The 16,897-nt window shown below is 38.9% G+C and overlaps 1 protein-coding gene across 1 annotated transcript in view; it reads left to right on the plus strand.

Moving 5' to 3' along the window:
* Window positions 1-16,897, plus strand: part of RP1 (retinitis pigmentosa 1 (autosomal dominant)) — a 185,216-nt gene that overhangs the window by 76,412 nt on the left and 91,907 nt on the right. Inside the window, exons 25-27 of the mRNA XM_009332103.1 lie at window positions 5,145-5,370; window positions 15,904-16,058; window positions 16,709-16,787. Of these exons, the coding sequence (XP_009330378.1) occupies window positions 5,145-5,370; window positions 15,904-16,058; window positions 16,709-16,787 (460 nt within the window). The remainder of the gene's footprint in view (window positions 1-5,144; window positions 5,371-15,903; window positions 16,059-16,708; window positions 16,788-16,897) is intronic.

A 16,897-nucleotide genomic window follows, 5' to 3' on the forward strand; every position in this document is an offset into this window, starting at 1 on the left:
ATTTGTCAGAAGACCTCTCTAATAGGCAATCCCTAAGAAGATCAGTATGTCTGATGTTTATGACATCTAGATTCCTTTACCTCAGTGAGATATCTGTGTTTCCATGACCTTGTTTGTTACCTCTGCAGGAGTTTAGGTCTTATTTATGTTCTATACATGGCTGATGTAAGCCACACCAGAATGGCAGCTTCATACCCCCAAACTCTTCTCTTAAATTTTACGACTTTGAATTTCCATCCATATCCAAACTCTACCATATCAAGCTAAAGAATTTACAGGGAGAAAGGAACTTTGCAAACCAATTTTTAGTATTTTTAATAAACAGACATTTGAACCTCCGCAACACTTTGACCATGTTCTTTGGTTGAGGATTAGATGTCTGATGATTTTGTCAACGTCTGTTGCACAGGCCAGCAAAGATTAGCCTCAAGCTGCTACTTTTGCTGCAACACTGCTGTTCAGTGTTCATCAGCAGCAGTGGGCCTTGAGAAGCAGGACTGGCCAGCCTGAGGGACTATTGTGCTAACTCAGGTGTACGGTTGCTAGGACTCTAGCAAGCTTGTTCAGGGCAGTGTAGACCTGTCCCAAAATACATCAGTCTTCTATCTCTGTGTGTCCTTGCTGTTTAGGAAGTTTGAGTACCTGCAACATCCAATTACAGTGTAGTGGAGGAATGTCCTTATTATATTGACCATGTTCTTCAGTAGATTTACAATGTATTTGCTGAGCAGCTTGTTGCTATTCCTCCCTTATTCTGTCTGCACAACTTCTGCTAGTGGCAACAGAAATTGCATGACTATATGAGAGACTAGGTAACTATAAGGGAGATCACATTATCCTTGAGCAAAACCACTAGCTTTACAAAGTTAGCTAGGAGAATTACAACTGATGATTTTTGATCTGTCAATTGAGTTATGGAAAAATAGCAACTAATCCAAAATGAACAGAAAATTTTAGAAAAAATACAGAATTTTGGACTTGTGTCTTCTTCTGAGGATCTCAAAATTTATGAAGAGAGCTTTGCAATGTCCCTGTGAGAGACATGTAAGTGTTGTCCTTGTTGTATAGTTGAGAAAGTGAAGCAAAGAGGGCTTGTGAATTATGTAAAGTTCCTCAGGAAACCTAAAGCAGATAGAGGAATAGAATCTAGTTTTCTGATTTCCAGAGTGATGCTTTAGTCCTGGGACCTATCCTTTCTTCTTTGCATGGCCATTTATTGCAGTTCTGTCAGAAAGGCTGTTTGCATGTAAAATGGAATGTTACTTTTGCAGCCAGAATACAGAACAGCTAGACTAAGGTGTTTGTAAACATGTTGTTTACGAGGGCAACAAAGTCAACTTTGCTCTACAACTTTTTATAGAATGTTCTGGCTGCAAAAGTAGATTTATAAATGCCAGGTTGTGTTCAAGTCATGCAGAAGTTTAAGGCAATTTAGTCAATACTGGAAATGAAGGAGCAACCTCGAGAAACAATGTTTATGTCGGCAAAACAATATAGTTAGCTCTACCATGTTATGAGAGTATTTTCGTCTGCATTTCACTGCAAGAGCAAAATTTGACATACATTTGAGAGGATTCCGATTGGTAAGAAGTGACATGTTAGGAAGTCAATACCACTGAGAGACCAATGTGATATCTGATCTGAAAGCAAGATGAATTGTTCCAACCCCCAAACTACAACAAGAGCTGAAACTAAATTTGTAATTGTATTATATGTCTTCCAGAACATCATATACAGTTAATTTGCCTTAATTTCCACCCAAGAATAAACGTGATTTTTTTTCCCCAAGACCCCAGACCCATAAACAATGAGTCAGAAACAGAAGTATTATTAAGCATGTTATTAGTCTAGCAGTGTTCTGTGTTTTTAATTATTTTTGAGACCTTTCAGTCTCAGAAATATGCCATTACCTATATGTCCTGCATAGTTTACCATTCCAAAAAACTCATAATTTGTGTCAAGTAGACAGGGATGCTTTATACTCTTCCTCCCTGTAATTGAAAACAAGCAAATACATTTGGCTCGACACTTTGGACAAATTCCCACTTAGCACATGGGCATAACTTCCTTAATTTTGTTATATTGTGTCATCTTTTAGAGTGTGAATGTTAGGGAGGGACAGGAAGTATAGAAAGACACAAACACAGGAATGTTTAGAGATGTTAAACAGGACTTTAGTGAATCTAATTGAACTGCTTGCAACTAGGAACATCTCCTGGAGAAACTTAACAGGCTGGACAGAGCTTTCTGTTCTGTACTGAATTTTCTTGAAACTCCATTTGATTACGTTTGATGAATTGCTGTGTTGCTTATCCAGTAACAGAAAGTCCCTGCATGGTGATACTGTGATGAATGGGTTTCATCATTTCCCTCTCCTTCTTTTTGAAATTGCTTTTTTTTTTCCTCTTGGTCGCTATCCTACCTCTGCTTATTTTTGTGAGCTCTTCTCTCCAGTTGTACCAGTGGTCTGCCAAACATCAGCTACAATGTGGCCAGCAGGTTAAGGGAGGTGATTCTGCCCCTCTACTCTGCTCTGGTGAGACCCCACCTGGAGTACTGCATCCAGCTCTGGAGCCCTCAGCACAAGAAAGACACGGACCTGTTGGAGCAGGTCCAGAGGAGGGTCACAAAAATGATCAGGGGGATGGAACACCTCTCCTATGAAGAAAGGCTGAGACAGTTGGGGTTGTTCAGCCTAGAGAAGAGAAGGCTTCAGGGAGACCTTATTGCAGCCTAGCAGTACTTAAAGGGGGCTTATAAGAAAGATGAGGACAGACTTTTTAGCAGGGCCTGTTGTGACAGAACAAGGGGGAATGGCTTTAAACTAAAAGAGGGTAGATTTAGACTAGATAGAAGGAAGAAATTTTTTATGCTGAGGGTGGTGAAGCACTGGCCCAGGTTGCCCAGAGAGGCGCCACGCCCTGTTCGCCGCGCTCCGGGTCGCTCGCGCTCCCTGGGGGCTGCTCTTCTACGTGGGGAGGTTCGGCCGCCGCCCCTCTTGTCCCCGCCCACGCTGAGTCAGAGCTGCCTCTCGTCAGGGGCTCCCTCCTCCGGCTCTTGGTGGGGGGCTGGGGCACCCTCTCACTCCCTGCGCCTTTGCTTCTTGCGGGTTTTGCCGCGGTTTTGCCGCCTCAGGAAGGGTCCCGCGGCGCGATCCTCCGCTTCGGAGCCCTTCGCCTCGGTGGCTTCGCTGAAATGGCTTCACTTTTCAGCCAACTCATATGATACCCACTATAGATATGCAGGATTTTTTTAATCAATAATGTTTCAGTTTGCTTCACAGCCAAATGACTGATTAGATGCTTCAGAAGACGAAAGAGGCTCTTTGACAGAGTTTCCTGGTCTTTCCTGAGAGTCATGGTAATGAATACTATATGCAAAGGTGGCTGTGACGCTCCTCTTTCAAGAGGGGTTATGCCAGAATTTAATCATGGGCATGAGGTCACAAAGTTCCAATGTTTTATTTACTAAATTGCCCTTTAACACTTCTGCACCACAAATAGCAGCCAGTGCCTAGATCTCAGGAAAGCATCACCTTTGCTGTTCACCAATACTGTACTTTATTCAGGGTGAGAATAAAGGGTGAGAATTCTAATATATTGTTATATTTATTTGCAAGGCAACCTTAGCAGTCACTTGCCCACTGCAGAGGTCTCTGCTTTGTAGTTGGGTGACAGGGTTATTATGGCAACTTAGCCTGTGTCCTGGCTACATTTGTGGTTCGTTTCAGAGAGCTTTTTATCTACTGCTGTAATTCTGCTGTATTAGCAGCATGTTTTTGATATACATGGTTTTATTGCATTAATGTTTTAATTATACCTTCAGTTAGCACCTCTTACTTTAACATACTGTGTTCATATAGGAAAACCTACTACTTTGGCCATAAGTGTGACTCTATTCAGACTTTATACCATTAGCGTATGTGTCATGATATCATCCTATGAGACTGAGTTGTGCCAGACTTGCACAACATCCTTTTTTCAGGGATGCAAGGAAATAGTGATCAATTAGGGCTGCAGACTTTCTTCTGTGATGGGCCATATGACCAAGAAATGTCAGTGTTACACTAGCCTGTGTCATTGCCTAGGAAAACATTTTAACAAAAGAATGAAAGGGATATGTCTCTAATGTAACATTTCCCAGCTCCACAGAGAAAAGGAGCATTACCTTGTAGTCTTCCTTAGCAAAAAACATTGACGGGGAAACTCTCACGCTGGGGTAGACTTAGTAATATTACCTTCCAGAACAGATGCAATGGACCTTCAAACACAAATCTTAGTTCATCCTTTTTGGTGATTAGGACTACTGGGGCAATTTTGGTGTTAATTGTTTGTCAATCCGTTTTTTGTTTGTTTCCTTTTTGTTTTGATGCTAAACAATACAAAATTGGTACAATGGTAAAAGAAACAACTATTTTTTGTTCTTTTTTCTCTGTGATTTTTTTTCCCAATACCATGAGCTTTCAAACACATCACTGAAAATGAAAGTGTTTAACCCTGTTTTTGTGCTTAGGTTCCTGCAATCAGCATTGCTCAAAAAACTTCTGCAGCCCAAACTAAAGTGGCTTTTATTTCAGGGCTGCAGTATTCAATGTGACATAGTCATGTTTTATTGTTTAAATTTGCTGCAGTGTGGCGTCAGCACTTACAGAAACAGTTAACCCTGACACCAATGGACATAAAAATAGAAGATGAAGAGAGAAGTGGACCATAGAAGACTGATAAGTCGTAGGAATAGTTAATAGGGCTCTGCTGATGGTAACTGCATGGACTGCAAAATATATTATTTCAGGCAGTAATGACTGAAGATACTTCTGCTTGTTACAGTATTTGTCTAGAAACAGAGGTTTACATTATAACACTACAAACCAGATTCTGTCAAGAGATCTAAAAACAGACTGAATTTTTTGAGCCCTTTAGTCACTTTAAATAATACGGTACTGAAGTCAATAAAATTATGCTTGCAGACTACTCCATATGCTTTTGCTCGATTGCTCTGGGATTCATTGTATATTAAGGTTTTATTTTCTAAAAAAACCCATCCTTAGGTTACATTAGCTGCACATTTTGCTTGCATGCCCAGTATAAGAAGACAACATTATAATTTGCTATTAAAATCCTGGAATTTTTTTTTTGTCATTACAGATTAATCTCAGAGATCTTGGGCAGCTATATAAAATCCGCATTGGCCACGACAACACTGGAAATGATCCCAGTTGGTACCTGGAGGAAGTCAGACTTGAAAGAGTAGTCCCTCTTTCTGATGAAGAGATTTGTCTCCCCATAGAGTGCTGGCTTGCAGAAGACAAGGGTGAAGGTGATACGTGGAGAGAAGTGGCAATAAGAAACCCCACAAAGGAGCTTTTGCCATGTATGTGCTCGGTATTTTAGATCATGTGTTCACTAGCCATATCCTGTGAGTATATGACAGTTTTTCATGTTTCTTCCAGGGCAGACTGCCCAAAAGCCAGCATAACCATGAAACAATCCCTTCCAGATACTTTCTAGTTCCACGGAAGTGGGAAGTGATCATTTTACTCCACTCCTTTCCTCCCCAAAATCAGAATAATAACTGTGGCCAGGGCATGTTACCCCTATAAAATTCTTGATCTCTCAGAGTGCCCTTAAATCACCGGCAAATACTGCTCTTTAGAGCAAGACACCAGACAGGAAATCAAGGCATATCAAGGTATGTAATGTCATGTGACCTCCAGTTCCTTTTAGCAAGTTTGATATCATCCTTTCTTGGGCTGCATAAAATATTCTTTACCAGAAATCCGTGATCTGAGTCATCACACACGTGTTTTCCAAATCAGACTCAAGTCATAGCCATTCACATAGAAATTGTTAGCTGCAGGGTGGAACTTTGGTACTTCAAAATTTACCGCAGCATTGACACACTTTGTTCTCTTCAAGTGAAGCGGGAAATAGCCCATCATATAGAGTTATTATTTAAAAAGTCCTGGGCCTCTATGAAGGAATAGGGAGCCAGTATAATCATTTAGCACAATAGGTTTTTTTTATAGAATTCTCTTTATATTAACAGAACGACAGTGATGCAGCTGATAGACAATACTGTCTGACAGTGGTAGGTCTTATGTAGATAGGTGTTATCATTCAGGCAAACTGTATTCAAAACAAAGGAGTGAATATTGCAAGGAATCAGTGATTCAACATAAAAAAGGGTCATCATGCACTTAGTGAGAATCAAATCATTTCAGAAGAAAATATCAAACAAGTGAAAAACCTCAACTCAAAAGAATATAATTCTCTGAAAAAACCATCAAGACTGGTGATGTGTGAATGTTTTTGATGGGTTTTAAGGCCAAAGGGGACTACTGATCTTTATTACAGAGGCCAGAAGAAGCTGAGAAACATGTATGTGCTAGCTCACATTTCCCCTCTGCTTTTTTATTTTTTTTTTAATGATTCTGCAGAGTATTTAGTGACTTCAATAAGAGATTTCAAAAACTGGGACTGATCAGGATGAACCAGGCCCTATGATCATTAACATATACCACAGTACCATATGCCACTTCTTACAGTGACGTAAATATTGTATACTGGTCCAATAGAAAAATAATGCAGAAGCCAATTAGGTTGTATGAACAATTAATTCAACATAAATAACTCAAATCTGCCTTATGCAGTCTGAAATACCCATTCATAGAAAAGTACTAATATTCTGGTAGGTGCACTCCATTTATGTACTGGTATGTGAAAAATCAAGTCAGTTCTATCAAAGGCTGGGCATATGTTTAAAACAGCACATTTATTCACTTTTTAATCATTATATTACTGCATCTTTCCTTGCTTTTGCAGGAACATTATCTTTACTAAAATATATGTCTCAAGTTTGTAAGAAAAGACACATTAGAAAGCATTAGGAAATTTCCTGAAATTGTAAGTTTTACAAATTAATTATTGATTTTAGGCACATTTAAATTGAACATCAATATAAACTCAGCAAGGCCTCCCAAGGATTTCCTATTTAGTTTCTCAAGAACAAACAAATGAAACACTATCCATTTGCATTTCCCATTTAAAAGCTAATTGCTTACAAGTACTGGACAAACCACATCAAGTCACTTTCTCCAGCAGAACAAACGATGTACTACTTATTACTTAATGATAATCTGGTATGATTTAGTAATTTGTATCCTGTACTTTCAACTCAATCTGGTATCTTCTAGTGGTTTTAAATTTGCTTAACTATAAAAGTGATGTGCTGGAAACTTTAAACAAAATGAACTAATATAAACTAAGCTCAGAAGGCACTGGTTTTTTTAACGGCTGTTCTTTAACACTTTATTACTCAACTTTTCTCTTAGAAGAAAGGGTAATTTTTTCCTTACCCTTTTTATCCCTTTCTCCAGCCAAACTCTACTATGCACCCAATAGGGACCCAAAACCTTGGAGCTGATTTTTGATTCCTTGTCTTTCTTTTTTCTAGCTTCTCTTCAAATCCTAAGTTATTTCCCAATTCTGTCAGTTTTTCTTTACCTTCCTTTCTGAAATTCCTTCTTTTCCATCCAAATTTCTCACTTTTGTAACCCCCCTTAGTTTTTCTGACTGTACCTCAGCCACTTCAAAAAGCTGACACTAATCTGGTCTCCTATGCCAAGTGATGCTTTCAGTTCTTTCTCAATCTCTCCATCACACCAGTCTCAACTTCCATATGTAACTAAGTTTTCTTATGCCTCCAATGTATGTCTGCCTTTATCTTCCCTTCTTTTCTTACTTTTTCCCCACCGCCAAGGCTTCTAGGTCTGTGGCTGCTTTTTCTCTTCCTATTCCATCTTCTCCTTTGCTTTTCCAGCCCTGGAGATTGAAAAAACTTCACCTGATCTGCCTTTGAAGTTGTCCCTGCATTGAGCATGCTGTTGAACCGGATGGTCCCTGGAGGTCTGCTCCAACCTGTTTTTTTCTGTGATTCTTCTACCCAGTCTCACTTTTTTCTGGCAGTTCCAGATATTTTTAGTTTACCAAACTTTACAAGTATTGGATTGTTTATTTGTTGCTGTTTTGATTTGGTTTCATCCCCTAGTTATGTTGTGATGCACAAAATCAAAGAAAAATTGTTCAACTATTTTCTAAGTAATAGGTATTGGAAATTAGTGATCATGTCCTGAACTGGGTAAATCTTCAGTGTCACTCAATGAAAATAAGATAGAAGCTTTGTTCTGAATGCTTTTGACTTAGCTTTATAACATCATGACAAAACAGGAGTGTTAGGGGAATCAGACCAGATCTGGCAGCTCAATGTAGGTGAGGCTGCTGCAGCTGCATGGCCCCAGGTCCCACCAGCGGCAAGGCTGAGCATGTGTTCCTGGTCAGCACACACAGAGAGAGCACATGTATATACCACATATATATATATACGGTCAGCTGCACAGATAACCCAGACACACAGAGCAGTTGCACAAACACAGACAGCACACGCAGCCTCATCCCATTCCCCTCTCTGGCTGAGCAGGATGGAGGTCCACTAGTAGGAATATATATGTGTATGCATATGTACAAAGTGGATGTTTCCAGCAGCTGGGCTCACATACTCTGTCTGCTCAGCAGCTGCCCCTGGATCCCAGTCTCCCAGGTTGCTGGCACCTGGGCATATGAGCCCCTGAGGCTGCAGCCCTGCTCCAGCTGCTGGTACAGACCATCTCACACTCACACACACGCACACACAGAGCTGTCTCACCCTTGGAGACACACATGCACCTCAGCAGGTCTCACCCCTAGAGGCACCCATACCCCATGGTATCTCTGGCAGCTGGCCAGGACTTCCCTGGTCCCTCCAACAGTCAGCTGCTCATGTGGTCTTGCCCTTAGAGACATGGGCCTCTGACCCCTGGTCCCACTCCAGTCACTAACACTTAATTTCATTCCCTCCAGCCTCTCCATTTGCTCTCATGCAGGATCCCAACTGAGTCCCAGTCTAGTTGCTGGCACTCAGACCCCATACCCACACATGCATACACACACAGAGAACAGAGAGTCCTTCACCCAGGAAAAGAGTTAGAAAGCAAATTAATAAGAAAATGGGACAGACTGCACTGATCAGGTGCAGGACACAGCCAGACAACCGTATTAAGCAGCAAACTGTTAACTGTGTCCAGCCCTCTTGATCCCCTGATCCCTCTATTTTCCCACACTTGTTCCTCCCCAAATCACCTAGATCCATCCCTTTCCCTCCTTTGGTTCCTCCCTTAAACACCCCATAATAAGTCCTGTGCAATCCTGACATACTCTTCCCCTCTGTTCCATATTGTGTTCCACACCCCTAAGCAGCAAACCCCAGCAGTCCGATAGATACTCCAGAATTGACTCATCGTGATGGGCTTCATGCCTGGACACTGGGACTGAGACTCTCTTGGGACAGCCCTTGCAAGAGCCGGGAGAGGGTGTCCCATCCTCTGAGTCCTTGGTATGGGTTCCCACCTGCCCTTGTGCCCCTGTGCTTGTGGAGATGGGCTGATGGCTCCTGTGATGGGCCTGGGAGAAGCCAGACCAGGGTGTTATTTGGGCTCCCCCCTGCCAATGTCTGTCTATGCTCCTTTGTGAGTATGCAGAAGACCTTTATCACACAACCTGACATGGATTGTCTTCAGATATGGCTGAAGTTTCGATCTAAAGGGGTGCCTGATAAAAGAAGTGTTGAATTTTCATACTGTTCTGTTTAGGTGAACATAAAATTCAAATGAGAATATAAATGGTGAATTCTGCCCTGTTTTTGTTCACATAATTGAAGGAATAACTGTACTGATTTGAGATAAAAGACAAATATTGAGGCTGAGGAAGGAAAAATTCCAGCTCAAAAGATTTAGATTCCTTTTCCACTTGGAGAAAAGTGCAGGCAAATACAGAAAGGTTAGAATGTGCCCACTGACTGAAACAGGGCAAAAGATGACCAAAGCAAATAGTAATGACTCAAGCATTATCTCTACAAAATTTGCATCCCTGTTTAAACACGCAAGAGGCACCAGCTACTTAGATAAATAGTCAAGCTTCTCTTTCCTGTTGTAAAATTGATTAGTGAGTTGTTTCAAAGCTGAACTTTTTCTTACATGTTATAAAGAATATTCCCATATATTTTTTAGAATATTGCTCCAAATAGCAGGATTAAATGGAATTGGAGATTAGAAGGCCTGAGAACTGTAATTCTAATTGAAATGTCTTCACCTGATAGTGTTTTTATATTTATGTCTTCTCAAATAATACATGCACCACTTCTGAGGAAGACACTGCCTCTTAACCACTATCAGCCATTAAGAAATTGTTTCCTTTTAGCCTTAATGCTGCACCAATCTTATTCTTTACCCTTCTGTCATGGCAAAATGCCAAACACTATTTGTGCAAACCGGGTGGTAAATACCAAATGATAAAACCACGTGACAGAGATTCAACCTTGCTGTTTAACAAATCAAGCCAAAATGACCGTTTCATTCAAGCAGGCACGTCAGGTGGAAAAAAGGCAGAACCTGGAGCAGTACTGTGTAATACTGTTCTAATATCTTGGATCGCTATCGTTAAGGGAGGACTGAATAGAAACAGTTTCACAATTTTAATATTGTATATCATTTACCACCTCTCCAGATTTTGTGTTCTTTGGCCAATTTGTCTGTTTACACCAGTGGCCTGATGGGAGTTGATTTGCGCAGTGAAGTGGTTGGTGCTAAAAATCCAATGAGCTAAGGGTCTGATGTCCTCATTATGTGCATTTAGGGGTAAGTTACTCTGGGCTTGTTCTAGTCTGTTCCCACAGACTGACTGCCAATTTGTGGCAAGATCATCGTCATTGTGTGCCTGGAACATATCCTCTGGTCTAGTTTCATCCAAAAAAAATCTAGTTTTTTTGCTTTAAAACCACTCCATGCTGCAAACCAGAAAGAAGTAAGGAGGGCCAACCAGGGGGCTCAGTTTCTTGATGCAAACTAATGTGCTGTTGTAGGCACACCAGTGTCATAAGGCTCAGGTAGCTGTAATGCGGAGGAAGCTTATTCAATGTACTTTGGGTAATAAGTAGTAAGTATATTTATCTTGAATTCATCTGCGCTTAACTAGAATTCTAAAACAATGACTCTACTTTTCTTTTAGTAGAATTGCTTTGAAAAGAACTGATAATGAGACAGTAGTTTATACTTAGTCAGCAGAAAAAGACCAATATTTCTGCAGTGAAAACCTTCATTTTCTTATTCTCACCAATAAATTATTCCTTAATTCTATTAGGATTATTTTCTTCTTCTCCCAAAACATACCAAAATATTAAAGTAGTCTTTAATGCAAATCAACCTGTGATGCTTGCTTACTGTTTATATTTTCCAAGGGCAAATGTCATGTCACTGAATTCTGTACATCTTCAAAGGAAATGAGTATTATATACTGTGCTTGCAGATTGGGGCCAAACTAACTCTTACCATTGGTGAATGATCAGGAATATACCAACCTATTATACTGGAAACCCTGATTCAGGTGCCCAGGATAAGAAGTCTGGAAAAAAGGGTTCTCTGACTTGCATTGTGTTGCCCTTAGTATGCCCTTAGGTTACCTTTTCTTCATAACCAGAGAAACAAAACTTCCTTTCTCTCTTCCCCTTTATTCCAGGTAGTTCATGTTCTCATGTTATCAATAGATGCCAGAAGCTGGAGTTGGGACTCAAAAAACCATCTGAAGTCTCATGATAACATCTCAAGGGGTAGCAGTAGTAGCATTTTTATGGACTGAGCAAGTGTAAATTTGGTACTTGTACACTTGACTGCTCAGTGACTCCTATAGTATTTTTGATACTTTTGATATGCCATTTTTTTTAACATAGTCATTATACTGCTTTAATGTCTGTCTTTCATGGAGCCTTTTAGAAGCTCCCTACCTCTGCCTAAAAACGTTACCTCCTTTTTTTCAACTGTTTCATCCATGCATCCGTGTCCCAGAGTTTTCTGTTTGATTATAGAGCTTATCTAAAGTTACTCTGTTAGCAATTTGAAGATTTCAATCACTTATTTTCTGAAAGGTCATTTTCTTTTTTAGTGAGTGCTAGCTGAGATTTTTTCCTGCTATTTTGTATTAATTAATCCTCTTATATCCTTTATCAAAGTTATTGTATTTTTCAAGTTGTTTCTTCTATTACTTTGATGTGCCCCACATTAGATGGATGGCTAGATGTGAGTTAACAGGTCCCTCATAACGCTGAAACATTATTCCCTGACTTCTGTTCAGTGGTTGGTTTTGTGATATAATTTTCAACTTTTTCTTTCCTTTTTTTTGCCTATGGGCCTACCTCTCTGCTTTGTCACCCCAGTTTTCAGCTGGTGTAGTTTCACTAAATCAGCATATAGTTAAATGAAATTGCTACTACAGAATAAAGGATCGGGCCATGGAGTTCCAATTCTCAGAGTTTTGGGATGGCTTTTTCTTACTGCAGTGAAGCAGGTCTCTATTTCAGATGTGGCAGCAGTGGGGGCCTTAGAGTAGGTCAGTTTCTCAAAGGTAATTAAACCAGAGTCACAGAGGCTGAACATATTTGTAGGTTTGGTTTTTTTTACTCTATACACAAAAAACTGTGTTTTGTGAACAATATACAGAAAGCTACAATATGGTGACTCTTGCTGTCTCAGCAGTACATTTGACCGGTAGGTTCGTTCTCCAGATTTGGTTGTATCTGTCCCCTGTGCTCATCAAACTACTGATAGACCTTGTCTTATCTGTTACAGAGTGGCATCATCCTTCTTGTTCTTACATTTAAGCAATCTGTAGCTCAGGAGCAGCCATTAACACTAGCACCTTTTGTAGCTGTTCTGCAATCTAGAGGAACTGCTTGACAAAGTTGGAAAAATTTGCATCCACCCAAGCTGGTCTGTGCCTAGGTTTCCATTTGTACAGAAAAGGCTTAACCTCCACAATCTATTTAGTGAATGTTTATCTGAATGTCCAAACATTTCTCCATAATGGCGTGTTCTAAGTAGGCATGTACAGCATGTTTTGGAGAATATTTTCATTGCTTAGTTTTTCGTGTGTTTCCTATAAAATGCATTGTAATATATACTCAAGGGAAATGAACATTCCATTTATTATCCTAATATAGCAGCCCGTATTGTTAATTTGTACAAAAATTTAAAGCATTTAAAGACTGGTCGGTCTTTTTGTTAGGAAGGTTCCTTTATAAATAATGTAGATTGTGTAGCCTAAATAAATGCCAGACCTGACGTTTTCCAGATGGTGAGAGATGTTTAGACACAAGGAGCTATGGAAAATATTTTCCAGTTCTTTACATTTCAACATGTGCATGTTTTCTACTTCAGACTGATTTATTTAGGTTTGTAGCAATAGAAAGCTGTATTTGATTAGATCATTATCATCTCTCTGGTTACCACAGAGTTGCACAGTGCTACAAAAGGAGCTGTCATTTATTTATCTGTTAATATCTTTGTGTTGTATTATAATTATCTCTTGTTCTGTTCTGCTGTGTTCTGTACTTAATCCATTTGGTTTGGTCTCCCTCCAGAAATGAAAGAACTTGGTATTTTCTCCTTCTAATCGTTTATTGTTAAAGGGCTTTGTAAAAAAAGCCTTGAATATGCTTTAAAATTGTGCTTATAGTTACTTAAATTTTGCAGTTTTGATCATGGAAATTACTTGTAGGTGTAAGTAATACAGATACCAATCTTTGTATATAAACAGTCATAACATAAACAGTCTATACCCTCTCCTTAGCTCCCGCAGATGTTTTGTTTTTTCAAAACTGGGAATGTAAATAAGAATGTAAAAGCGTGGAGAAGACTTCACGTTGATATGTCCCTGCTCTTACTAATCCCCAGTGCCTTGCTTCACGGGTAGTCCAGCCCTATTATTCAAATGGCTGGTCACAGATGAATATAGTTGTTAGGTTTTCTTTTGAAAATGTGACCTCTCTCCTTCCACACTCTGAAAGAATTTGCCCCTTCGTGATCAGTGTGGCTCTCGCTTTGTTGCACGTTTCCTTTCACAGTTTGCTGTCACCCCTTATCCTCTGTCCTTTGAACAGTTTCTTGCTTGTCTTATATTCTCCTGTTGTGAGTCTGCACACAGTTATGATTATACTGAGAGTTATGATATAAAATGTCATTTGGATATATAGCTTGATTATGCTAATTATCAGATCCATTTATCTTTGTACTTGCCATCCATATCTACCATTTGTTTTAACATGATGCTTTTATGTTAAAAACCTTGAAACTAGTTTTTATAAGGATCTGCCAAATTTTTGAAGATGTGTGTGTATTATTGAGATCAGTTTTATGTCACAGACTAAGTGTTGGCACACTAATACATAGATGTGAGAGCTGCAGTGAATGCTTGGAGTTACAGAAAACAATAAAACTGATCAAGGGACACCACTCCTATTTTGAGTCACAGTTGTAATAGTGATAAAGAGTTGGAGACGCTGTCTTTGCCAGTTTAGGATAATTTTAAACAGATTAAAAGAAATATTCTAATTTGGTTAAGCATGCAGTCTATCCATCAATATTTCCTTCCTATCTTTCTATATATGTGGGGCTATTTTTTTCCCTTCAGTATCTGCAGTATTATATTACTACTTGTTTAGCTTCTCCACTGGGAATCAGAAATAGCTGTTCTTCAGTGATGGCGGATGATATGATGTTTGAGTTTTATAAGCTGCCTTGGGGTCCAGTGAATTAGAAAATTTAAGGAAATGTCAGGTTCTGCTAGCTATTTGGTGGTATAAGAGTAATAGTATTCTAATTAGTTTTTGTAGAATATTGTCCAGTTTCAAGCATTTTGTTATATTTTTCTGTTTTGATCTTAGTTCCTTCTTAAAAGTAGTGTTTAATTGTGTTTGTTAGGGCTTCTGCTACCTTTCTTCACTCCCAAGAACTATTAAAATTACCCATTAGTGAAACAGTAATCTCCTCTGTGATCTACTACATAGCAGCAAAAATGGCCAGCTGTGATTAGAATAGAAACACTGCATGGAAAAATTGCCATTAAGATGTAAACAGGAAAACTTTTTTAAAAAGTCGTAATAAGAAAAACTGAAATGAAATATAATAGTATGTGATTACTGCAAATATTTTTTTTTTAAAGAAGTCTGCATATCTGGATAATTATAAAGATAATATTAGTGTGATGCAAAATATGTTAATGCAGTTACTCTGAATTATATTCCAGAATTCTTTGAAGATAAGTGTGTATTTTTTGTATGTAAGACTTTGGTCTAGACTAGGAGGAGAGGCATTAAAGAGTTGTAAGTGTATTTTAACTGAGAGCTGTTTTTAAAAGTGTTAGCATCCACTAGTGACAAATGTTGAAACCTTCAAAAACAAGTAGAGTGTATGCTTTTTATAGATGAGGGAGCCCATTCATGCGCTTGCCCACTGTTGTATGTGAGGTGAAAATCTAAAAACCCTAGGATTCATGATTGCTGTTCTCCTTTTAAGATGAAATGAAGGTTAGCCACCCAGAAAATTCTGTTTTGCACAAATCTGGAGGTTGAAAATGCCTTGGTACCAGTGAAATGTAGCTATTGTTTGAGACAATGACTAGGCACAGTTAGGTGGTCTCCAGATAACTTGTCAAGAAAGACTTTGCAAATTAGATCCTAAAATTGTGAGTACTCAACAGGGAGTGAGAGAAGAAAATGGAGCACAAGAGTACACTTGCTTGACGGGCTGCTTTGCTGAGCAATGCACAGCTATACTCAACATACTGTGGTTTTTTTTAAGCTTGGTATTTTCATATTTTTGTGCAGAGAATTACAAGATTTGAACCTGGAAGTGACAAATGCATGGATAACTGTTGCTACTTCCAAACTTGAAAGTCAGTACAGTCTTCTGGCAAAATTTTGATGGGAAAGATTTTGAATCATGTGCAAACTACAAGGATAATCTCAAGCTTTTTCTTCTTCTAGTGTTGGTGTATGAGGTCCATGTATACACGGGTGCTAAACTTGGTGCTGAAACAGATTCTAATGTTTTTATCAACCTCATTGGGACAAGAGGAGATACTGGCAAAAGGAAGCTCCACAGATCTAAGAATAATAATGTAAAATTTCGACATGGACAGGTGAAGTGAAAACAATGTTACTTCTGATCAATAAGAGTAAATTATGGCTAGCAAACTGTTTCTTCAGTAAGTGTAAATATCTCTTTATTTACAAGTTTTACTCAAGCAGTTTGCCACTTTCTCACATATTTTCTTTATTAAAAATTACTTACAGAATTGCATCATATGAATAATTTTTATCTGCTGGATCAATCATTTACTGAGAGCATTGCATAGTAGAATTTGAGTAGTCTTGGTTATTTAGATTGCACATATAGATAAAATGGTAACAATAACATTTTTGTTCTGAACAGATCACTGTGAATTTTAGAATCAAGTTCTAAATCCTTATTCCCAAGTATGTTTTCCAGCCTTGGTGAGGCAGATAGGGCTAGAAAATGTAGTACAGAGATGACCAAATAATTCTTTGCAACTGATCCTTGTGTCATGCCAAAGCAATCAAGTGCTGTCTCTGTGGAGTAATTTTAAAGTGTTATTCACCTTAGAAAGCTTTGAAAGATCCTCACTGACTGGCCAGGACTAATATAAGACACCTATATTCATTTTGAAAAAAAAAAAAAAAGGAGAAAAAATAAACTATTCTATACTGTTATGGTCAAAGCAATAGCTGTGTCCAAGACCCCTATAATTTTCTTTGTATGGTTCCACAGATGGATATTTTCTGCATAAAGGCTGTCTCACTGGGAGACTTGGAAAAAGTTCTGATTAGCCATGATGGAGCTGGTCCAGGTAGGATTTAACTTCCTAGAGACCAATCTGTTTTCAAGTCCTTTTTAAACACAATGTTCTTTATTTATATTGCATCTTTCACACAAAATGTGACAGAAGGTCTTGCAGTG

This window comes from Pygoscelis adeliae, unplaced genomic scaffold (assembly GCF_000699105.1).
Source record: "Pygoscelis adeliae isolate BGI_AS28 unplaced genomic scaffold, ASM69910v1 Scaffold98, whole genome shotgun sequence".
Classification (NCBI taxonomy): Eukaryota; Metazoa; Chordata; class Aves; order Sphenisciformes; family Spheniscidae; genus Pygoscelis; species Pygoscelis adeliae.